Source organism: Equus przewalskii, chromosome 28, assembly GCF_037783145.1.
Source record: "Equus przewalskii isolate Varuska chromosome 28, EquPr2, whole genome shotgun sequence".
Taxonomy (NCBI): domain Eukaryota; kingdom Metazoa; phylum Chordata; class Mammalia; order Perissodactyla; family Equidae; genus Equus; species Equus przewalskii.
In genome coordinates, this window is record NC_091858.1 from 36,071,114 (window position 1) to 36,096,490 (window position 25,377).

General features: G+C 39.1%; 1 protein-coding gene across 2 annotated transcripts in view; it reads left to right on the forward strand.

Annotated features, from left to right (window-relative positions):
• The window catches only part of CSMD1 (CUB and Sushi multiple domains 1), a 1,831,060-nt gene that overhangs the window by 1,673,628 nt on the left and 132,055 nt on the right, over positions 1–25,377 (forward strand). For both annotated transcript variants that reach the window (XM_070598372.1, XM_070598373.1), the window contains exons 43-49: positions 4,111–4,288; positions 6,116–6,261; positions 7,057–7,137; positions 8,207–8,320; positions 15,207–15,395; positions 19,891–20,037; positions 24,671–24,859. In XM_070598372.1, coding sequence (XP_070454473.1) covers positions 4,111–4,288; positions 6,116–6,261; positions 7,057–7,137; positions 8,207–8,320; positions 15,207–15,395; positions 19,891–20,037; positions 24,671–24,859 — 1,044 coding nt within the window. The remainder of the gene's footprint in view (positions 1–4,110; positions 4,289–6,115; positions 6,262–7,056; positions 7,138–8,206; positions 8,321–15,206; positions 15,396–19,890; positions 20,038–24,670; positions 24,860–25,377) is intronic.

The following is a 25,377-nucleotide window of genomic DNA, read 5'->3' on the forward strand; positions in this document are numbered from 1 at the left end:
TGCCAGCTCATCTTCCAATATTATCTGGCTCTGGCTTCATATGACCGTGAGTTGGTCAGATACACCCATCACTTCTTTGTATGAGCCACCTAATAGATTCACCTTCCCAGAAAACAGTGAAGTAAACCTGTGAAGGGAATTCACAGTGGCTCTTCAGGTGGCAGTACAGAGCGTAGCTGGGCAGGGAATTAAGAACCAAGTGAAGACTGTTTAGGTGTAAACGGACACCGAGTACATTTGACGATGGGTGAAATATTCCTGTAAGGCGTCACCTCCATCATATTCAGTACAGCTAGTGCTGGCTCTGTAATTTGATGAAAATAGACAACTTAATCATTTTTATGGACTTATTTTTCTCTGGAGAAACACATATAGAAATAACTTGAGAATTTTCTCTCTTTGACTATGCTTTGCATACCAATCCTTTCTCCCAACCTAAACTTTCTTCTTAGCGTGCGTGTATATAAAGAGATCCATACAACAGCCACACTTCTGGCCACCAATGTATGCTTTTTTCCTACAACAAGCAATTCTGAGGCACTAGCTGGGTGTCCTACAATTGAACTCAATTCTGACACTATCCCCCAGTGATAGCTTCAGATCCCACAGGTTCAGGGCTTGGTCCCATAAGACTGCCCCCACTCACCCCATTTCAGATGCCAATCACAGGTCCAAGTTGTCACCTGTGCTTCTGATGGGCTATAAATGGGAGATTAACGTCAGCTCAGGTGTGGTTAAAAGGGGCTCATTATGAACAGCAAAAGACACCTTTATCTCTTTTATCACTTAGGAAACACAGGCTCTGAGGAGCTCTGAGCCAGGAACAGAGTAGAAGATCAAATATGTATTTCTTATTATAAATCGCAGTATCACAATGTATATTCAGGAATATGTAGATGAGTGTGCATTGCTTGCTCTTTGGCTCCCTGGAGTCACATCTATCAATGTGAAGTGCAGTGCAGTGTGCTGATGCTCTCTCTCCTGCCAGCTGCTTGCCTTCCTTGTCAGGCTGTGCCCAGTCTCCTGGGCAGACAGGTGAGGAGCTGGGAGGGACCTGTGGTTGGCTGTGGTGCACCGAGCCCTCCTGGAACCGGATGTTCCCTGCTGCAGGCTTCGAGATTGACCTCCACCTCAGGGTCCACATTGACCCCCACCTTCAGGCAGAGGATGGGGATGATGGACAGGCTTCATGCTGAGCCAGCTCACACATGTCCTGTCTCTGTACAGTTCAAGTGAGACACCTCCCAGACGTGGAAATCAGAGTTTGCCGTTGGTGTCACTACAGTGACAGTAAAGCCTTCTTTAGGATGAGAGATTGGACAGGCTAGGGGGAATGAGAAAGGAAACTTTGACTCACATTTTTAGGGTTCTCTTTTTTTCCCCTCTAGACTACATAGCAGGATTTTTCCTTGAGAAAATTTTACATGTGTGTTGATAGAACATGATCTCATGTGAGAAGTAGTATTGTTTTCCTTCATAGCACTTACACAAGTTGAAGTTTATACCTGTGTAGTGTTTGTTTACCATCTTTCTTCATCACTGTCCAGTAAGCTCCACAGTGGCAGTGACGGGGTCCCTGTGGTTCTCTGCTGTGTCCCCAAATCTAACCACACTTCCAGGTACCTAACAGGCTCTCAGTAAACACTCACTGAATAAGTGAAGGAAAGAATTTAGTACTTGAATATCCTAGATACAGCATGGGAAGAATAGCTGACTTGGGGCCGGCCCAGTGGCTCAGTGGTTAAGTGCGCACGTTCTGCTTCTTGGCGGCCCTGGGTTCGTCGGTTTGGGTGACGGAAGTGGATATGGCCCTGCTTGGCAAAAGCCATGCTGTGGAAGGCATTCCACATATACAGTAGAGGAAGATGGGCATGCATGTTAGCTCAGGGCCAGTCTTCCTCAGCAAAAAAAAAAAAAAAAAAAAAAAGAGGAGGATTGACAGTAGTTAGCTCAAGGCTAATCTTCCTAAAGAAAAAAAAATAATAATAGCTGACTTGGTCAATGTCCTAGAGCTATTAAGTGACACAAAGAGTAGCAGAAGCCAGTTACGTGTCCTACTGAGGAAAATCGCTGTGTCATTTCTTTGCCCCTTTAGGGGCTGGCCCTGTGGCCAAGTGGTTAAGTTCATATGCGCTACTTCGGCAGCCTGGGGTCTCACCGGTTGAGATCCTGGGCGCAGACATGGCACGGCTCTTCAGGCCATGCTGAGGCGGCATCCCACATAGCACAACCAGAGGCACTCAAAACTAGAATACACAACTACGTCCTGTGGGCTTTAGGGAGAAAAAGAAGAAAAAAAAAAAAGAAGACTGGCAACAGTTAGTTCTGGTGCCAATCTTTAAAAGAAAAAAAAAAAAGAGGTGGGCACCATGCTTCTCTTTGTTTTGTTTTGATTTTCCCCAATGGGAAGGATGCAACAGTATATTATGTGGTTATAAATTAAAAGATTCAACTTGAAAAGTCAGAATGCACAAGGGAAATCTTAGAGTTATAAATCAACACCAAATGAATCACCTCAAATCACACATAAGCTATGTCAGCCCAATGGCTTCCATACACTTCTTATTAAAGTGTTTTCTGTTTACTGTCTCACTCATTTTCAATTCATCAGTTGTTTGTTGTCTATTGTGCATCATGGTCTGAGCTAGGCAATGAGGGTTAATGACAGGAGCTTGTGGGTGGGCTTGAGGAGGCACACAGTCCCTGATGTGGACAGACCATGGCCTCCAGAGCCCCAGTCAACAGGAGGAACTGTAAGAAGTCCGTGACGTTTGAGTTGAGTTTGGAAGGGAGGAATAAATGCACCTGGTGGCAAGGTAGGAGAAAAGCATTTGAGCTTTTCGTGCAGGGTGAACAAGTGCATGGAGTTTGCTGGCGAGAAAAAGTACGACATGTCCTGGGGACACCGAGTAGCTTGTTGTGACTGCAGCTTTGTTCACGGCCCCATTTGACAGACTCTAAGTATGTGCACATTTTGCTTTGCCAGATTACAAACCAAGGTCTGTCTGACTTCAAGCCCTACTTATTGATAATTATGCTGTAAAACTTCTAAAATGTTCTCCATGGCCCCTTTTTCTAATGAATTTACCCAAAACACATGCAGTCTATCTTACACTGGTAACTTTTCCTCCTTTGAAATCAGGATACATTGTACCATTAATTCAGCAATGTATCATGTACTGTCTTGTGGTATTTCATCAGTCACTATTTTGAATTGTTATTGAATTTTTATCGTCTTTTAAATCTATTTTAGCTTATTCACTCCACCTAAATTCTACACCTTTGTGTCAAGTCTTTAAAAGTCCCAGAAGATTCATGCTAGTAACAGCCATGTCACATCTATTAGCTTTGGGTTTGATTAAAAAGTCTACTTGTGTATGACTTTGACATATTATACCACTGTCTGAATTAAAGAACCCATCTCAGGTTGTTCTGCTAATATATGGTCACTTCATTTTTCCGTAAATAAAACAAAATAATTGCCGTGGCAACAGTGAATATCAATTTATTAAGTAAAATAGAAATAGACTAGGTACTGTGATTCTTCACATGGTTGAAAGCTGGTGAGATATGGAAATACTTCAAAAAAACACCACTTGCCTGATTTTATCTCATTTCTTGAGGACTAGATCTGCGAAGAATTGATAATGGCTTTGTTTCAAGGCAAATAGGCTTAGATGCTACTCTTTCAGAAAGTTTAAATAGGCTTTAGAAATTTCAAAAAAAAAAAAATTTCAGTTATATGTATAAATTCCACATAATCTTTTGCATCGAATTGCCCAATGTATTATCAATTCATCCCTGGAGATAAGCGACTAAGGATTTTTCTTTTTTTTAATAATATGGGAATGGCTTTCTCCTGAAGGGATTTTGAATGTTTGGAGAATATTTAAACGAAACTTAGATAACTTCGCTTAGAAATATAATTTTTCCAAGGTTTTGAGACTTTAGGGGAATTATTTTGACAAAGTGGTTATTGAGAAATATTTCACAATTATTTCTCATAAGGGAAAATTTTGGCTAAGGGACTTCAGAGACTTCGAAATCTTTAACTGTATCCTTTCCAAAGCTAACTGTATTGAGCTTAATTATTCCTGGCTTCCTTTTCAGCTCCTTGTGGATATAACGTAACGTCTCAGAACGGTACCATTTATTCCCCGGGATTTCCAGATGAGTACCCGATTTTGAAGGACTGCGTTTGGCTGATCACTGTGCCTCCTGGTCACGGAATCTACATCAACTTCACGTTGCTGCAGACGGAAGCTGTCAATGACTACATCGCTGTTTGGTATGAGGACTTTTCCGTACAAGCCAATCTGTCATTATGATAAGCCATTCTTGTAACCACTCACAGGTCACTTACACACCAGAGTATGCATTTAGAAAAGAAGTAGGTAGGTAGGTATTGGAAAGGAAATTTACCAACTACATCATCCAGAGATGTAGAGAATAATCGTCATGGAACATGTTTGAGTCTTGCTACATGGTAGATATATCGAGGATTGCTCTGAATATAGGAGACTATCCCAAGATTAGTTTATTTTGCATTTTTAAGTGTGATGTTTTTCTTAAAAGCTGGTAGGATCCTTTGCTGTTATAAGAATTTGAGGCTTCTAGAAATATTGAAGAAATGATTACACATAGCCTTCCCTCTATCCTTTGTGAACAGTGCATAACTGGCCTTCCATGCAATTGTAGGAAATACTGAGCCCACTACAGGGGCTCCGGCTCCCTTCCTAAGGTGTTATGTGACCTTAGATAAGCTACTTACTCTATCCTTGACCAAATTTTCATATCTATGGGAATGACTATCCCTACCTGCCTTTGGAGTTGTGAGTTTATGGAGGAAACAGGGAATGACAAGTTCCCTGTGACACTTTGATAGGAGAAGTAGAATATAGGTACCATTGGTGCACAAGGAGGGAGCACAGCCCAGATTTGAAGAGCCAGGACGTGCTGTAGGCATAGACTGCCTTGAAAACTAAAGGAGTAATTGCAGTTAACACTGCAGAATGCGTGTGTGTGCATCTGTTTGTGTCTGTGTGTGTGTGTGTGTGTGTGTGTGTGCATGTATGTTGGTGAAGTTGTTGTCAAGGTACAGGTTGACCTGGTTATAGGAAGTCTGTAAGGCAGGAGGACAGGGAGAGTCAAGGGACTGGAGGTTATCAGGTGTGGCGGATGTCCCGTGAGAGCCCAGAGGGCCTGAGAAGAGCTGACCTGGGGAGGCAATCCCGGCAGATCATACAGGACCTTATAAATCATGGGAAGGATTTCAGGCTTCATTTTAAGACAATGAGGATTCACCTAAGGGTTTTAAGAAGGGGAATTATAAGAACAGATCCTGGCTGCAGAATACCCAGTCTCATTTTGTGGGAAATATGTTAGTGGAGGGCAAGAAGGGAGGCTGGCTTTTGAGGCTGTAGAAATAACTCTTGGAGGGGATGATAAAGACCCAAACCAGGGGCTGTGGGGATGGGGAGAAACAGAGAACTTGAAGTCTCAAGTTGACCCTAGGAAGCTGCCGTTTCAAAAGCAAAGCACAACAAACAAACAACAACAAAAATCACCAACCCTATCCTGTCAGCAATTTCACCCAGATTTAGAGGATTTAGAGGGTAGAAGCAAAAAATCTTCATCATTAAGAGAAGCAGAGTGAACTGTTGTCAAAACACTAATGAGAGACAGAAACCGAAAAGTCCATTCAACTTTGTGAATACTGAACATTTTGATATTTCTAAACACAGTATGCAGAAGAGACCAATACTTCATTCAGTTTTTTAAACTATTTTAATTCATTAGCAAAATTGCCATAAATCTCAGCCTAAATTAAATAGACTTGCTTGAATTTAGACTTTAAATTGTGGACTTTTGAAAGCAAGCTGCTCAATGGTATTGCAGTTACTAGAATCGACGTGTCTCTGAGTTCCTCTGCAAAGGTCGGCGATGCGAGGCGGCTCTGTGCTCCTAGGTTTGTGCGACAGCCCTGCCACCTGGAGCCCGCAGTCAGAGCATGCTGCTTTCTCCAACCTAGAGCCCGGCTGTCAGGAGAAAAGGGATTGTTAATTTAAGCTATAACTAGGGAATTTCTACTCAAACTGCTCTTTCTGTCTCCTAGGGATGGTCCTGATCAGAATTCTCCGCAGCTAGGAGTTTTCAGTGGAAACACAGCCCTGGAAACAGCATACAGTTCTAACAATCAAGTCCTGCTCAAGTTTCACAGCGACTTTTCCAACGGAGGTTTCTTCGTCCTCAATTTCCATGGTCAGTGTGTTTTCCCTCTGTTAATTAAGGCGAAACATTCCCTTTGATTTCCTCGTAGTGTTGACATACGCCTGCTTTCCAGCTAAGGCTCCTTGATTCTGCCAACCGAGCCTGATAGGATTTTCTTGCATTTGATGCCTGCGTTGCCTGTGATCCTTTTTTGCTTAATGATATCCTTAGTATTTCACATTTTATGACGTTGTGTTTTGCCGTGAGCTTGGATTCATTCCAAGATGATGAGCTGGTAAATGAGACTCTGATATGGACCCAGGGAAATACATTTGTGTAGTAGCTTTCGTAGATTTCCTCATGTCTGTCTCCAGATGAATCTCGATAGCAAATGTCCTGTAATTATAGATGGGGCAAAAGCAAACCTCCAAGGATTTTGAGAATGAACACTAAATACTTTGGAAAAAAGTATATTGTCCCTTGTCACTCATGAGGACTACCAGCTGTAGAAGTCCTTGGAACAAGAGACAGACAGATCTTATCAAATCTAAATGTGGACATGGAACCAGGCAATGGAAGAACCATTTCTCTTGCAGAATTCCAAAAATATGTAAAGTGTTTTGTCATTTTTTCAATTGTGTACTTTTTCCCTCCGACTTTAATTCCTTGACATTAAATAATCCTGTGAGCCTTTGAAGCTTGAGAATTTTATAAAACGACTTACAAATATTAGACATTTCAGTGTACCTAAGCATTATAACAACAAAAGAAGAATGTGTTTTGTAATGTTTTTGTTTATTCAGCAAATGTAATTGCGGTTATTGTTTTTTTTCACAAACCATTCAGCATTTCAGCTCAAGAAATGTCAGCCTCCCCCAGCGGTTCCACAGGCAGAAATGCTGACTGAGGACGAGGATTTTGAAATAGGTAATGTTTTCTTCATTACCATTCTATTAGCTCAACCTGACTTTTACTCTCACCCCACCTACAATAGTTCCTCAGACAAGTCAGTGAGAGTTTGTTGGGAATATTCCCAGGCTTGCCTAGGGGGTTCTCATGGAGGTAAGGTGTCGAATGCATATGTTTTTCTTTCTTCATCTCCATGACTTTTGTTTTTTGCCATTTGAGTTTTGCTTTGGTCATTATGATCACATTTCCCTCTCCAGAGCCTTTACTAGTGCATATTTTTCTTTGGATAAAGTTTTCAGAGACACACTTAAACAGATATTTGTGTTTAGTTAGAGAAGTATGTTCATGCGCTAGAAGAAGAATTTAGTCATTTGTGGCTAAAACAATGATCCGTAGAACTTTGAGCTTTCATTGAAACTAGAACACAATTGGTGAATATATGTAATGATAATATTTAGAAATTCTACTTTGCCGTTTTATATTAGTGGTCTATTTCATTAAATAATCATGTCACATGGCATATGTTCGCAGTATAATTATCGTGACCCAGGATTTCTCAGTCTCAAGTATAAATCCTCCGTCCTGTTGGCACACAGTGTTTCAGATCACTGGTCAAACCACGTGCCCAAATTTCTGCTCTACTCATAATGGCTTACTTTGTGGGAGCACTGTGCTAATTAGGCTGAGGTCATGCTTTAGCCCTCTTTGGATGCATTAAAGCCATTCTATTCTAAAGCCTTAAAGCCCAAGCATCTACTTCACTGTTTTTTGGTTTTTTTTTTTTTGAAGTAATCGTTGGGGAACGGGAATGAAGAGAACACTTCAGTCAAGGAAGAAAAAAATATTAGTACAGAAATTAATAATTTCTGTGCTAATCCTGGCTAAGTTTAAGATAGCATTTTTATGACTTAAGAACTGAAAATGGGAGCATTTTATTAAACAGACTAACAACGACTACAGACCTTGGTTTGGAAACGGTTTGAGCATTGACTTAGCTTGTAAAGTCCTCATACGTATTTAGTACATTCACACACTCTGAACGTCTTAGAGACATGGTTTCCAAGTATGTTATTGTTGACTCTTTCAGGAGATTTTGTGCAGTACCGGTGCCACCCCGGGTACACGTTGTCCGGGACTGACACGCTGACCTGCAAGCTCAGTTCCCAGTTGCAGTTCCAGGGTTCTCTCCCAACATGTGAAGGTATGAACCGCTTGATACTACAAATATACTTGTACAACGTGAAAAATGGTATTCCTTGTATCAGTCTGAATTCCTTTGTCTGTATGGGTCTGAATTTAATCTTTACCTGTGTTAGATCCCATTGCAATTAAAATTACCTGCTCACAGAAATATCTAATTACTTTTCTCTTTTAGCTAGCTCTAGAAAAGAAATCAAAGCTGTCATGGCAGAAAACTTTTCCCTCTTCCCTTCTAGGTCCTTTGGCTGGCCTGATAACTAAATTGACATAAGACAGATGAACAGGAGAAAAGCAAATTTAATTTTGTATGTATGGGAGCCCATAAAAGATATGAGACTCAAAGAAATAACCAAACCAGGTGGCTTTTATACCTTTTAGACAAAGAAACAATAAATTTGTGAAGAATTGACAAGATGAAAGGGTTTGGGCTTGGGGTAGTAAATTAGGGAAGAAATAACAAACTTTGTTTATACAGCCTTCTCAGGCTTGAATTCCTTTCTCTGCTGATAAGAATGTCCCTACCTCCTGGTACAGGGTGGGTACCTTTTTCAGGGGGACAAAGGAGGGTCTGAATGTCCTTAATGCACCAGCTGTTTCTCAGGTAACTTTAATTCAAGATAACTAATATGACAAAGTGGCATATTTGGGGTGGCATATTCCTCTCCCCTTCAAAGTCACATCAAATAAGTTGTATTTTTTCCCAACAGTTTATCAGGAAAATTTTTCAAACATATGGGAAAGTTGAAATAATTTGAAAATGAACACTTGAATACTCACCACCTAGATTCCACCATAAATCTTGACTATACTTCCTTTATCACAGGCCTGTCTATTATCTTTCTGTCCATCCATTAATCTATCTGACATTTTGGGTGCATTTCAAGGCAAATTGCAGGCATCACTACACTTCCCTCTAGATACTTCAGCATGCATATAATTAGCCAGTGCTCACTATTTTTTCTATACAATTTATAAACATTGAAATGCACATATATTGTATACCATAAAATGCACACATTTCGTATTTTACATGACTTTAAAATACATGGACCATATGCAATAACATAGACAATATACAATAACAGAACAAAATTAGAGGCTGAATCTACTGTTTCAATTGATTTGAGTATAATTAGATCACTTTTAAAATATCATTTAGAAAGCTCAAGTATGATTGGAAGAAAAAAGACTTGGGAAAAATATAAATAAACTAAAGTGGCTCAATATAAGCTGGAAGTGTCATTGGTTTGCCTATCAAAAAGCTTTCCAAACTAAAGTAGTTTTTATTTCATCACTTTAAAATCACAATGCACGTTTAGTTTCTTTAAAGAATGGGACTCTGTCCTTTCAAAGAATTTGAGTGTTGCCATTCATTAAGGATTGTGAAGCACTCAAAAGGGCCAAAATCTAGGTAGAGAGATCCTGAGTCTCAGTGTAGACTCTGTCAAGTGCCCCTGGGCAAGTCGCTAATCCCAGGACATCACATGTAAGGAGGATCATTTCTCTGGTCTGTTTATGGAATTGTTGTAGAGATTCAGTGACTATGAAGTGAATTCTTATTCTAAGAGTTTTATAATTTTAATTATCTACCTTATAAGAGGCAATTTTCTTTGCATTGCGATAGTACTGATTTTGCAAGTGCTCACACCTGCGAATTGATTCTTTCAGAAGGAAACTCCGTGCATTCTCCTTAGATAATGAGACAGAAGCCCAGTGACCCTGAGAGAGGGGAACAAATTTCAACATCTGAAGAAAATCTGGAATGAATTATCATTAAAGAAGTGTAATAACTTAGATTATTTCTTAAAAAAATTTACTTTCAAATTGTACTTAGATGAGAGCCAGTGGGTGTGGGGAAATTCCACCTTAGAGGCAGAGCCCCCCAGTTGGTGCGCTGGCTGCTGTAAACACAAGCAGGACCCCGCTGCTGTAGGGGTCACTGGAAGTCTGCCTCTATGGTCCCTCACTTGGGTGCTAAGTCAGGACACTGAAGACGTTATTTTCTTGGAAAAATCAGTGTCGGTACCTTGTTATATCAGCAACAATGATCTACTTGTGGATTTTTTTCTCAAGGTAGGAGGTGGATATAAAATGTTCATCATTTGCCATTTTATATAAAAATTAACTGAGCAAATCTTCACATTTTTAAGGCACATTTTAATCCCAAGAAACACAGCCTTAAACTTTTTAGAATGGGTGAATTTAAGCAAAAGTGGTCTTCGTTGATGAGGGAAGAAAGCATGAATATTTATCTAATGAGCTATTTCAAAAACAGAAAATGCCTTTATTGTGTTATTCTCCCAAGATTAACATAATTTTTATTTAAATAAAATTAATTCATGACAATCCAAGAGCAGAGTGAATCAACACAACATGGGCGTCAGCCTCTAAATTACTTTGGCCCATGCACACATTTGTAGGCGGCATTCTGCCAATAGGACCCTTTCTCTCTACTCAGGCCTGAGCTTCCCACCCCCTACTGGGCTACACAGGATGACCCAGTTCTCTTCTGGTTCAGCTCAGGAGTCAATTTGTTTAAAACAAACTAGAGTTACCTTAGAGAGTATCACTCCCTAAACACCTCAATATTTAAAAAAAAGAGGTAGAGACTCAGATGACTTTTATGAAATGCTTAATCCTAAGTGCTTAATTATAATCTTTCTTCCAGTACTTTTCTGTTATTAGATTGATTTGATTGGGCTCAAGTGGGGGCCAACCCCCAATAAATTTTTGATGAAAAATTGTATTTCCTGTCAGTCCCACTTTCCTAATGTCATTGCCACACTTTCAGAAGTTCTGATTTGAATATTATCACCACTTTTAGGGTAATTGATTGTTCCTTGAGAACAATGGAAGTAGTTTATTCCTTGAAAGTTAGCATCTTAGGCAGATTAATGCTTCTTTGTCGGAAATTTATCTTAATTTAAGAAAACTGAATGAGAATCTGGGATGTTTTCCAACACCACCAAGCAATTTTCCCATTCTCTGCGGACACCAGCTCGGTGTCCTACAACTTAACTCAATTCCGATGCTAACTACCTGATGTTATTGTCAGATCCCACAGGTCAAGGACTCAGTCACACAAGACTGCCCCACTTCAGACACCAATGCAAATCTAGATTGTCGTGTACTTCTGACTGACTGGCGATATAAATCAGAGATTCCCAAGAATCTCTGGGAATATATTTATATCTCCTGGTGATAATAAATCAGAGATTCCCTTCCTCAGTTTCAATCATTTGTTAGAACAGCTCACAAAACTCAGGGAAACATTTACTTAAATCTACCAGTTTATTTTAAAGGATACGGTAAGCGATGCAGATGAACAGCCAGGTGAAGAGGTACCCAGGGCAAGATCTTGAAGGATCCTGAGCACAGGAGCTTCTGTCCCCCTGCAACTGGGAGGCACCGCCCTCCTGGCATGTGGATGCATTCACCAACCTGGAAGGTCATCAAACCTTGTTGTTCAAGAGTTCTTTCTAGTGACCAGCCCCATCCTGAGGCTATCTGGGGGCCTACCCTAAGTCACCTCATTGAAAGAAACTCAGGTGTGATCCCAAGGGCTCCTTATGAATGACAAAAGGTACTCCCATCATGCAGGAAATTCCAAAGGTTTTAGGAGCTCTGTGCCGGGAACCTGGGGCAAAGACCAAATATATTTTACCACAGATGCATATAACAAAAGTAACTTTTCTCATGTTAAGGAAAGAGAAGCATTTCAAAAAGTGCAGAGAAGTAATAACAAAGGTTTTGAAACACAAAAGAGCTCGAAACAGCAGAGGGCAGGAAAGAGGAGCTCACTTCTTGCTGCTTGCCCTTAGGGAGTGTTCGAGGAGGTGGTCTTAAGTGGGCTGGAAACCTGAAGGAGGCCAGAGCTTAAAATGTCTTCAATGCTGGGTAGCTTCATCCTACAGACAATGGGAATCCATCAATGATTCTTAAAATATTCATTTTCAAAAAAAATAGAAACATCTATTTTCAACGATGGTAAAGACAATCAGTAACTTTCTGGTGATGACCACTCCTTGTGAAACACAGCTGACCAGTGCCGCTTCTGCAGGAGCAGGACAGCAACACGCTTCTCAAGGGCTCCCAGGGGCAGCCCTCCCACCTGTGTGCAGAGCCCTCACTCGTCACACCTATAGGTATGATGCTCTCATACCTGTAGGTGCTTTTAAGAATTAACCTTAACTATAAATCCTAATATTTGACTATGTTACTTTTGCTGAAGGCCTGGAGGCTGCATTAAATAATATGCTTTGGGTTTGAAGCCTCCCATTTGACTTTTCTTCAAAAATAAGCTAAAGGAATAACTTTGTGCAGAGGTGTGGCAACTGGAATCTCAAGTGGCAAGTTCCTTCAGAGGTGTCTTTGACAAGAACCTCAGCAGATGCTTCCCGTGGCAGGTGGTCTGTGCTCTTCCTCCCTGGAGACGCAGGGTGTTCTTAGCGTGTGAGTGCCAAGAGGAACCGAGGAACAAATGGCTTGTCTCTAGGGACACCGGCTCGCTTCGAACCTTCCCGCTGAGTGGGCGTTGCTCCTAGCAACAATTTAGAGCAACGAACCTGAAGAAACAGGCAATTAAGAAACAGCAAGAGAAAGGAAAGAATCCAAACACTCTAGCTCGCAGGAGACATGCTCAAGAGCGTTTTTAAGACAATGTGTATGTCTGAAAAAAATGCTACGTGTTGCACGAAAATGATACGAATAACTTCTCTAATATTTTCATTTCGTCTTCTCTAACAAAACAGAAACAGCATTTTAAAAATGGAAGGAATACGAACAGCTCTGCTTAAGATTCTGCCCTGATTTATACTCACTGCCCTGCTCTCAAACCCTGCCGTGTGCTAACTGCTCTCCAAGTGGATTTCAGCACCTCGGTAGGGGGTTTCCTATTTCCAGATGGTCTGACCTTCCGGGGCCATCTAGTCGCTATCACGGCAGGGATACAATTACAGGGCAGAGAGAGGGGCTAAATAGTTCTGTGTAATACCCCAAAGTGAAATGTGCTCTGGTAGCATCTTTATGTCAGGAAAAGGCAGGCACGCGGTCCAACCATCCCAGTCCTTGTTACACCTTCTGCCCCACACAGTGCTTTAGATTGAAGAAAACGTTTGCTTATATTTGATCTAATTACGACCCTGAAGGGTAGCTGTTATTGCCGTCTGGCTCTTACTGCAAAGTCATGGCCGCTCTGTGGAGACTTGAAAACTCCAGGCCCTGCACAGATGCACACAGACATAAACTCTAATTTTTACTGTGTTCTTTTGAAAAATTTCAACATGCTCATTTTGGAGAGGGCATAATATATTTTACAGAGAGATCTTACCATCATCACAGGAGAAAATACTTTTTAAACTAAGTTGTTTTAGTCTGCGTACTTTGGTTTGAACTATTTTTTATATTACTTGCCATTAATTAATATTGTAAATATTCTTAAAATTTACCTAAAATACATGTTTATTAAAAGGGTTCTATGAAATGTTTCGTCTTTGGTGGTCTTGCACCTAAATATTTTCTAAATTTTAAGATATAGCTCAATTAGAATACTAAGATAAATCAAATAAAATAGAGAGCAAATTACCTTTTGACAGACAATTACTTAAATCAAAACATGTTACATAAGCTTTACTCATCTGTTTGGGAAATGTCTTTATTTTGAAATGTATGTACTAATAATACACATTTGCTTAATTAAAAGGAGGACAAATAAGACACATTTCCTTTGACAAATCTTTTTCATTAAGGAAAAGCTTATCATTTAACTTTTTAAAGGTTCATAAATAGTTTCAGTACATCTCTATTTTTGAACTGCCAATAATAGAAATAATTTTTTCTTAATAGTTCTATAAACAAACTATTTCTGGAAGGTAATTTAGTTTACCAATGAAAGAAATGACTGACTGAGAGACTCTGGTGATTTTCCTTTTGCATGTTCAATCCTATGCAGATTGGTTTTATTTTGATTAACCTGGAAGTGGTTGAATAAGGATACAAAGAAAGCAGGAGGGGGAAGGTGTGCCGAGGTGTCCTCACTGTCTTAATTCATCACTGTAAACTCCACCATCAGAAATCCCTGCTCCTACTTTACCTGGGAGAAACCCAGGGCTCCAGGGTGGCTCTGAGCCCAGGTCTCTGACTTCTCTCTTACCAGAGTCCCAAGCAATCACATCAAATTTGAAATTTACTATTCTAAATATAATTAAAAGTATAGTCAGAGGCAGAAATAAATACGAGTTTTCTTTTGTTGCAAAAAATTCGGCAATATTTTTGCAATGTTGCATTGAACAGATGAGGTCTCACTTTTTAGTTGAGTTTGGAAAACTTGGATACCTATGGTCAAATTCGCAGTGCACCTGCCCTAAATTAAGGTGTGTGGACCTTCCAGTCATAGATACCCACTATGGAGCAAAAGACACATGATGGTATTAACTGTTCCTACATCCATAGTTCCTGCTTTGCTCGCAAAGGACAGATGAGCAGGAGCAAGTCCATTGCTTCGCTACTTATTCCAGATAAAGAAAACTTTCAGATTTGATGTTTCTTCTCAGTTTAGCAGCTACATCATAACTGGGTTTCCTAAGAGTTAAATAGAATCCATCTATCTGTCTACCTCGTCTATCTATCTACCTAATCACCCTAAATATCAACACATATATATTGTATATATATAATTCTCTTTTAAATTACAGGGTGGTATTAAGATGTTACTCACTATGACTCAATGTTGCTTTGCTGCTGTGTTTGTATCGTGTGCTAAATTCAGTCATAGCTCCGTAGGATGGCTTAATCTTTCCATTGGCTTGTATATGCAAGGATAGTGACTATCCTGCTTAAGTCCGATTCATTTTATTAAGGCAAACTTTTTCCGGTATTTTTCTCATCAGCGCAATGCCCAGCAAATGAAATCCGGACAGAATCTTCTGGAGCTATCCTCAGTCCAGGTTATCCAGGCAACTATTTTAACTCCCAGACGTGCTCGTGGACTATTAAAGTGGACCCAAACTATAACATCACCATCTTCGTGGATACATTTCAAAGTGAAAAGCAGTTTGATTCACTAGAAGTATTTGATGGTAAGTTTCTTTAATCTCTGTTTACGTACCAGTGACCTAGACACACCGTAACAGAGACACCATTATAATGTTTTTGTAACACAGGAGCTTGAATGTATACTTGAGGCAAAGTACATCTTCCCCAAACAGAAAACGAATTATTCTTGGACTCCTGTGGTCTCAGAGATCAAGTAGCCTGTAAAGCATTACTATTAACATACTGTTGTTAACTTTACGACTTAGCGATGTGCTCTGAAATGTGCTGAATTTACTTGAGCCATTCTTTAATTCTAAGGCAGGGTTTTTAGAGTAGATGATCTCTAAAAGCTTTTGCTTTCTCTCGTTCTAAGTATTTTATAGATTCAGAAGCTATTTTAGGAAACTTAAGAGGCCTAAAAGTACTTTATTCCATCTAAATGATTATTTTACTAGAAATGTATAAAAATGATAGCTCACAGAGATTGCTAGATGATAAATGCTGTAGGAGTTTTTAATGTACAATTTTCTTCGAATAGTGAAATACGGTTAACTGGACAAATGCTAATACTGTTTTCAACATTAGCCTTATACAGTTTTATACAATTCTAATGAACTTTTTAATATAACACTGCTATGCTTAGAAGAAGTATGTGGTTGAATTGTCAGTTTAAAATGGAACCACTGTTAATGTGTTTCTTTGTATAGAAGCGTTATCATACCCAGAAAATAAGACCAAGATATAATTACAACTGTACGTAATAGCAGGGTTTTTCACATTTTGATGGATTTGTCATTGAGTTCAAATAAATAACAATCAATCCAGTGGGGAAAAAAAATACTGTAATTGATTTTATGTATGTTTGTCTACCTTTTACTGACTCGATGAATCCTAACAGTCAAATCACTCATATGGATACACCACAATCAATTTATATATTTCCAAAGATGAACTCCCAAATTGGGAATTAAACTCACATTTATACACATAGAAACAGGGCTGAAGAGCAATTTCATTTTCAGAGTGTTTTTTCTTTTCGGTGTATGTTAAAACACACACACACTATTGAAGACTTTCCCCTTAGTCTTTAAGAGAAAAATAATTCATTAGCTGAGCACACAAATGGGCTTCTCATGTCAGTGAGGAACCAGGTAATCTCTATCCTGAGGGCAATGAGGCATCATAAATTAAAAAGGCAAGCAGCCAACCCCAGGGGCTGTGTGTGTGTGTGTTTGTATGTATATGCATACATACTCCTATGCCCACTGTATATAATTAAATGTGTTTGAATAATTAATTTAAATTTATGCGTGATCCTTTGTTTCACCTTAGCTGATTTGGAATTTAGCTGGCAGCACTTCTACTTCTTCTAATTTCAGGAGCAAAATCATTAAAAATAATTTCTGCCCTAAGTGCTTACAGCTTGATCTCCCAAAAATACAGACGGCTCACACCCATTATAAATAACAAGCAAAGTAGATAATAGAGACATGTCAAAGCAGCTGCTGTTACAGTTATCAGAGGTCTGTGACTAGGTTTGTTCTCATCTCAAAGATTTTTCCATAAAATGAAAGGTCAAAGTTTTATATGAATAATTCTTTTAAGGTTTGGCATTTTTGTTGCAGTAAATGTCATGTTCATTGCATCTCTTCTTTTTGTAAGACAGTGGCTCTTTTATAGCTCATGAGTTGACCAAAAAACATGTTGAATATATTGATTTTAAACTTTATTAGCCCAGGAGTATATTACTTCCTATGGCTCCAGTTGTGGGCATTCCTCAATTAAAAATAATAGGATTTTACTCACTGTAGAACTCAGCTGAGAAAGGGTCGACATAAAGACTATGGTGTTCACTTGTAAAGTACGCGACAGTTTCCATCTTGCTAACAGCAATTGCTGCTCTCCATAGGGCTCTGCTACTTCTCTACACGGGCCGAACTGGATGCATATTTTTAAAGAATAGTCCTGTAGGAAGTTTGTCGCATATTAGGCAAAGAGAACAATGGACAGTGATGAAGCATTAGATGTTGGATTAAGCATACCTGAAACTCTACTCTTGAGTTCTGTCGTGAAGAATGACATTTTTCAATTTCACAAATTCAGGTTAATTAATTTCTCTGTGGCATGTTATTTTAGAGTACACATGATCTCTTTAGACAACAACAACAACAAGTAAACCAGCACACAAAACGCAGGACGGTCTCCTTCCGTTCTGAAATAACAGTCGTCCTCTTACAGGACGTCTTCCAGGAAACTGACCCAAGGCCATCGTTCACGATAAGACGTAGCATTTCTTCTGATCCTTCCTCGCTCTGACTAAAGTGAACACTGCCTCGATCAGCCCTAATATGCTGGACTTCGTATGTCTTTACTAGGGCTGCCATAACAAAGTACCACAAACCAGTGGGTTTAAACAGCCGGCGTTTACTTTCTGATGGTTCTAGAAGTTAGAAGTCCGAGATCAAGACGTCAGCAGGGCTGGTCTCTCCTGAGCCTCTCTCCTGGACTTGCAGACCGCTGCCTTCTTGCTGTGTCCTCACGTGGCCGTCCTTTCTGTGAATCTCTGTGTCCTAATCTCTTCTTATAAGGATCCCAGTCATATTGGATGAGGGCCCACCCTAATGACCTCACTTTGCCCTAATTATCTCCTTAAAGACCCTACTCCAAATACAGTCCCATTCCCAGGTATCGAAGGTTAGGACTTCACCATGTGAATTTGAGGGGACACACTTCAGTCCATAATAGTTTTATTTGGAAAAATCATTAGAACAGCTCTGATTGGGAGTTGCACAAGGAATGAAGTTGTGGTTTCTCCATCTCTAAGTTGTGGTTTCCCAATCTCTTTGCATGAATAAAAATTCTACATGCAACTCTCAAAGACAAGTGTCACTCAACCTGATACAATTGGTAATACATCACAAATGGGAACCACAATCTCCCACTCACACTTTGTTTCCTGAGTGTGAACTATGCAAGCAGAAAAGCCACGAAGGCTTTTAGACTGTGACATGGCGCTGAGTTCACCAACAGAGCAGTGTCTCAGATGAAACCCGCATGGAAGTGTGAATGTGGCTTGTGTATTCAGTGAAGCCGTTTCTCTTATTAAACAACATCAAGGTGTGGGGACGAGAATGATGTTAGTTGACTATACGCTGCACCGGTTTTCATTAACTATACATCAACTATTACCCTTTCTAGATTTTTAAAAATTTCAAATGGACAGAAAGGTGAAAAAATGAAAACTACAGATATGAACTCATTACTTGATGGAATGAATTTTAGGATTTTGTCAAAATTGCCTTTGGCTCTGTTTTTTTAAAGAAGCAAGGAATACAATAAATTTTAGGGGCTCCACCCATACCCAATTCTCTTTGCACTTCTCCCAAAGGGAATTAGTATTGTGAAGTGGGAGTTGGTGTGTCAGGCCTGTGCATGTTTTTATAATTCATTCTCTATCTATCATCTATCCATCATCTGTCACCTATCTATCTATGTTATCATATCTATCCATCCATCATCTATATATCTATCATCATCTCCTATCTACACACACACACACACACACATAATTTATATAATACACGCTTTTTAATTTTTACACAATTGCTATCACTCATATTTACCTGCAAATAGATTTCTTCAGTTGTCAGTATGCTGTTTTAAGAATGACCTATCCTGACATATGTTTGTCCAATTCATTAATTTTAAATGCTGTATAGAATTCTTTTTCATGGCACTTATAATTCTTTTTTTTATTTTGTGAGGAAGGTCAGCCCTGAGCTAACATCTGTTGCCAATCTTCTTCTTTTTGCTTGAGGAAGATTGTCGTTGAGCTAACATCTGTGCCAGTCTTCCTCTATTTTGTGTGAGATGCTGCCACGGTGTGGCTTGACAAACAGTGCTAGGTCCGCGCCTGAGATCTGAACCTGAGCATCTAGGGCCGCCGAGGCAGAGTGCATGAACTTAACCATTACGTCCCTGGGCCAGCCCCTCAATTCTTTTTTAAAACTCCAGACTACTAGTTAGGATCTAAATTTTGCCGAAAGTAACCGTACTGGAATAAACATTTTGCGACATAAATAACACCATGCACATGTGCTGGAGTTTACAGAAACATAATTAAAGCTTCACTTTTACTGGATATTACCAAATTGCACTCCAAAGTGATTATACTAATTTGTACTTCCACCAATATTGCATGAAAGTTTCCATTTCCCCATATCCGTACCATGTTGTAAATACTAGTACTAATAAAAATGACTTCCATTTTCTCAGTTACTGCTGTTTTGTAGGAAAGTTTCATTTGATTTAAGTATTATGTGTTAATAGCATGTATATCTGAAATTATTTTGGTTGGCTGTTTTTTTAATCAGGGAATATAGTATTTATTGCTTTATTCATTTGGAACTTTTTGACTACTTTGGAGATAAATAGCTGTGTATTGTGCATTTAGACTCCAATTTAATTAACAGCTAAAAGTGGTCTGCATTCTGTAGGCGCTAACTCCTAGCTGGGTGTTTCGTTTTTCTGTTTGTTTAGGTTCTTCCGGTCAGAGTCCTCTGTTAGTGGTCTTAAGTGGGAACCATACTGAGCAATCAAATTTTACAAGCAAGAGCCATCAGTTATATCTCCGCTGGTCCACCGATCACGCAACCAGTAAAAAAGGATTCAAGATTCGTTATACCGGTGAGTAAGTGAGGTTTAGATTTAATATCAAAGTGTTTTAAATACAAGTGATTTGCATTAAATAAAAAATGTTAAATAGAGATTTATAATATGAACCTAATTTCTGAAAAAGAATAATTAACTTCAATAGAAATAATATGATGGGAAATTACTCTGAGTGATATCTCTAAACTATGTTAGGAAAAATAAACTATTTGTTGACTAATATTTTAAAAATTTTTGTTAAAATCATAAGTCATTGAATTGCACACCATGGAAAACAAAGACATTTCCCAAAAGACAAAGTAGTATGATATAGATTAATTTTAAAATATATTTAAATGCTAATGAAGCAAACAGGAAGAGATAATTATATTACTAGCTATTAATTTTATGTGATAATAATCTCTTATTAGTAATAGTACATCATCTTATTGATTATCTATCCATATGTCTATTTATCTTTATATACACACACTCTATATGTATATATATATATACACACACACACACAAAGTAAATATGTTTATATATATTTTCTTATGAACATTTAAATTATTTTGTCCTTTCCCCATATAGTTTAATCATTCCCTTCCACTAGTTATTTTTTTCAATTAAATCAGTCAATACATTTATGATATATTAGATCCCATGTATGTTTGTCAATATGACCTGACTCACACCTCATGTTAATACTGCCTTACAAAAGCAGTAGACAGACAATTTAAATTCCTGAGATATTTTAATTAGTAAGCAAAAAATCTAAACTTTTCTCAATTTTTCACTCAATAGTGTCCAATGGTATCAATGAGGATGTATTTCTCTAAGGAAGATGCCTGTTGTATACATTTAATTGAACAGTGCATCTTACAGAAGATTTCTTATTCCTGTGTCTGTGTTTTACATCGTCAGTGATGAGGGACATCCTGAGGGAGGAACAGGAAAAAGTCCTAGGTGCTTTAAGAACAAGATTTTAGCTCTCTCCAGTGGGTCGACGTTGGGAAATGGTAACAAACATCAAGGTTCTGAAAAGGCTCTTGATGTGAGGCCACGGGCATCCAATTCAGTCATTCTTCCTCTGTAAAGTTTAATAAAATATACCAGACCTTTGGGTTTTTTGCTCTTCTCTCAAGGTAGCCATTCCAAAAGCTTATCAACAAAGCACTTACAGTTGAAATTGCTTCCATCAGAATGACTTACGAGAGCATGAGGGCAATGATTGGATTTGTGTTCCTCAAAATCCTTGTGTTCTGAAAAATAAATACTCAGATCTTTAGAATGGTTTGAATTTGTTTCCAGTGTGCAAAAATGGACGGTGCAGGGGAAATCATGGTGAACATAATTTATCTCGTTTTATTGGTGGCAAATTACTTAGTAGCCTGGTCATATGATTATACCTGCAATTCTGTCTTTCAAAGGATATTTTCATTCATCATAGAGCAAGAAGATTCTCTTTGTTAAACTGTGCTGGGAAAGTAGGAAAATGGAGAATTTCAGAGAAGGCAGTACACGTTTATGTTTTGTCAGTATATCTATCTGTCTAGATACCGATATAAATAATCTTTGAACGGATTTTCACTTATAATTCAGTGATTCAGGAACGTCTACTAGGAGTTGCTCACCAGTAAGTTTAGAGCAGTGATTGAATGACAGGCTCCCTGAAATGTAACAATGTAACAATGTGTCCAAAGGAGCGCCAGCCCATAATATGACCACATGCTGCATCCAACCTTCATTTGCCTTCCACATGGGAATTACGGGTCATCCAGGCATAAAAGCAATATAGTCAATCAATGTAATTGAAAAATGTAAATAAAGAGACAAAGCTAGTGCCTCCCCCATGGTGGTTCTAGTGAATTCAGTAAACTGTGCTATGTGAACGTTGAGCTAGTAACGTCCTTCCAACACTCCATGAAGTATAGGTGAGTTCCAGGATTGGGAGAGTCCAAAATACAGACTGGGCAGACCCACACCTGGAAATTCCAAGATGTCTCACTCTCCCAGCGGTCTCCCATCATGGATGCCCACTTGACTGTCCTCCTACACCCCTGCTTTTCCAAGGCTCCACCAGCAGAGTTTAAGGATTGGATACTGGTTCTCTTAATTCTTACAACAGCCAGGGATGCAACAGGGGGGGACCCTGTGTTCCAATCATCCCATTTCCTTTCATGCTATTCCGCCTCTGGACCCCTCCACATCTTGTTTTAGGCCAGACAGGAAAGACGAGATATCTTGAGAGCCTGTTGAAGAAGAAATACGGTAAATACGAAAGAAAACAGACAGTATCCCACTCCGTGGAGTCAGGCTCCCATGTGGCAGATTACATCCCTTGACAGACTGAACTAGGACAGAAATCACAGGTGACACCCAGGAACTGTGGTCTCACTGCCCCTTCAAGCGTCGTTCCGACTTTCTCTTGTCTCTAACTTCACCGTCTTCTCCTTCTCCCTACTTTTCTTTCTCTCTCTCTCTTTTTTTACAGTAGCACAATGATTCTGGGCAGTTGACAGCCAGGGTGCCTGATTATATTCATACCTTCCCTAAACTAAATATTTTGGTTCATTCGAAACTTCCAAAATAATCTAGAACAGCTGCATGAAGAAAATACCATGGCAAACAGGCCCTGAATCAAGACCTTCTTGCAACAGTTAGTAGATTTTAACTTAGTAAAAATCAGTTCTATTTTTTTTAATGAAATGGTGCTTCAGAAGCTCATCCAGCTGAGACTAGTCTCTGAGGATGCCTCTCCCAGGAAGGTAGTTGAACGTTGAGGCCAGACTCAACAGACATGGCTTCTGGGCAGTGCTGTGATTTGAAACCTTGAGAAAGTTTCTTCCGAGCTGATTTCTAAGGAAAGGTTCAAGCTTAAGCATTCAGACCTGTGTGCATGTGCTGTGTACATGGCGCCCCCACGGGGAAGCGCTTCATTTAAAACCTCTTCTTTCGAGAGGGACCGCAAACTTCCAGTACTTCACAACTCTCTTTACTTTATTGTTTTAATTCATCTGAAAGGAGCTCATAGGATTTTATGCTGCAATGAAACTGGTCTTGCAAGAACAAAATGGGTTTCTTTCTCTAAATGTATAAATAAGATGCAGAGCCTTTTAGCCATGGAAATGTTATATTCTGGGTAGGTAAGACTGTGTTGTTTTAACTAATGCCTGTCTGTAATTTTAAAAAGTCTCCCTACAAAGGCGATGATTAAAGCTATTGTAAGAGTTTTATTGAACGGAGGTAGTGCATTTTCTTCAGAGAGCCTATTTAAATCCCATATGGTAGAAAGAAGTTTAATGTCTACATCATTGTTCATTTCACAGCGCCCACTTAGCAGCAACAGGGAAAAGTTAACGGCCTTGGTTGCCAAGGGTTGTCTTCTCCTATTGTCTCCATTTTAATGATACTTTTTTTTCTAGCGTTGAGAATTTTTTGGTTTCAAATATGGTGTCCAGAGGAGGACCTCAGCGTTTCTTATTCTGGTGATGGGTAGACTTGTTTTAGTGGGTAACCAGCCTTAGAGAAATGAGTGGGGGGATTCGCTATGATCTTAGGTATTTCTTTACAATATTTTAGTCAGAAAGTCTGGATGCCACATTCACATGATTAACATTTATGGGTAATCTACGCTTCAAACTAAGAGACTTGACTGCTGGTTTTAGATTTTTTGGATGCCTTTTTTCCAGACTTTAATTTTTCAGAGAAATTTTGTGTTCATAGCAGAGTTGAGAAGGAGATGCAGAGATTTCCCAAATACTCCCTCCCCCCACACATGCAGAGCCTCCCCCAATATCAACATCCCCACTAGAGTGGTCCATTTGTTACCATCCATGAAACTACATTCACTCATTATAATTACCCAGAGTCATAGTTTACATTACGGTTCACTTTTGGTGTTGTAGCTTCTATGGGTTTGGACAAATGGATAATAATGTGTATCCAGCATTACAGTACCATACAGAGTATTTTCACTGCCCTAAAAATCCTCTGTGCTCCACTTAGCCATCCGTCTGGAACCTAACCCCAGGCAATCACTGATCTCTTTAATGTCTCCATAGTTTTGCCTTTTCCAGAATGTCACATAGTTGGAATCGTACAGTATGTAGCCTTTTCAGATTGACTTCTTTCACTTAGTTATATGCATTTGAGGTTCCTCCATGTCTTCATGGCTTGAGAGCTCATTTCTTGTTGGCACTGAATAATATTCCTTTGCTGCATGGAACAAAGTTTACTTATCCGCTCACCTACTGAAGGGCATTTTGGTTGCTTCCAAGTTTTGGCAATTATGAATAAAACTGCTATAAACATGCATATGCATGTTTTTGCGTGATCATAAGTTTTCAGCTCCTTCGGGTAAATACCAACGAGCATGATTGCTGGATTATATGGTAAAAGGATGTTTAGTTTTGTAAGAAACTGCCACACTGTCTTTCAAAGTGGCTGCACCATTTTGCATTCCCCCCAGCAATGAACGAGAGTTGCTATAGCTCCACATCCTCAGCTGCATTTTGGGATGCTTTTTAGAATAAGTTTACAAACTGGTGTGGTTTCCCACTATTTCAACAATAGAGATATTTCATTTGTATCACTCTTACCAAAGGAAATGCAGCAGTCATTTATTTATTTGTTTATTTATTTATTTGTGTTTGTGTGCCCATAGCACCTTACTGCAGCTTGACCCACACCCTGAAGAATGGCGGTGTTTTAAATAGGACCACAGGTGCAGTTGGAAGTAAAGTGCATTATTTTTGCAAGCCTGGATATCGAATGATCGGCCACAGCAACGCAACCTGTCGACGGAACCCAGTTGGCATGTATCAGTGGGACTCCCTTACTCCCATGTGCCAGGGTAAGAAATACGTTTTTTCATCCTTGAACTTGAATTCAATTTATTTTTCTTGTTTTATTCACACTGAAAATTTCTGCAGCAGTGACTATACGTAAAAGGCAAGGAAAAATTGAATGTGGGTTTATAAAAGTACAAATTACACTTTCCACCAGCCATGCAAACAGTTGTGACATTTACACTAGTCTTGATTCAGCTTCAGAGCCTGAATTCAGAAGTTGGTTAAACATCCACTAGATCCTGGGTAGAGTTATTCTAATGCTTACCTGCATTTCATTTTGAAGTAAGAAATGTTTATCCAATTTAGATTCAAAGTAATTTTTCTTGACTGTTGTATTAATTTAAAAAATCAATTACTAAACTCATTTTTCTTATTTTAGATTAAAAATTCATTCTTTAGCCATACCCTGTATATTTCTTTTTCTTTTGATCATTTAAATCCAGGGCTTGTTAAAGTTAATTTCAATATTTCATGTGGGGTTTTTGTTTTTTGCATTTTATTTGTCATATGCATAAAAATC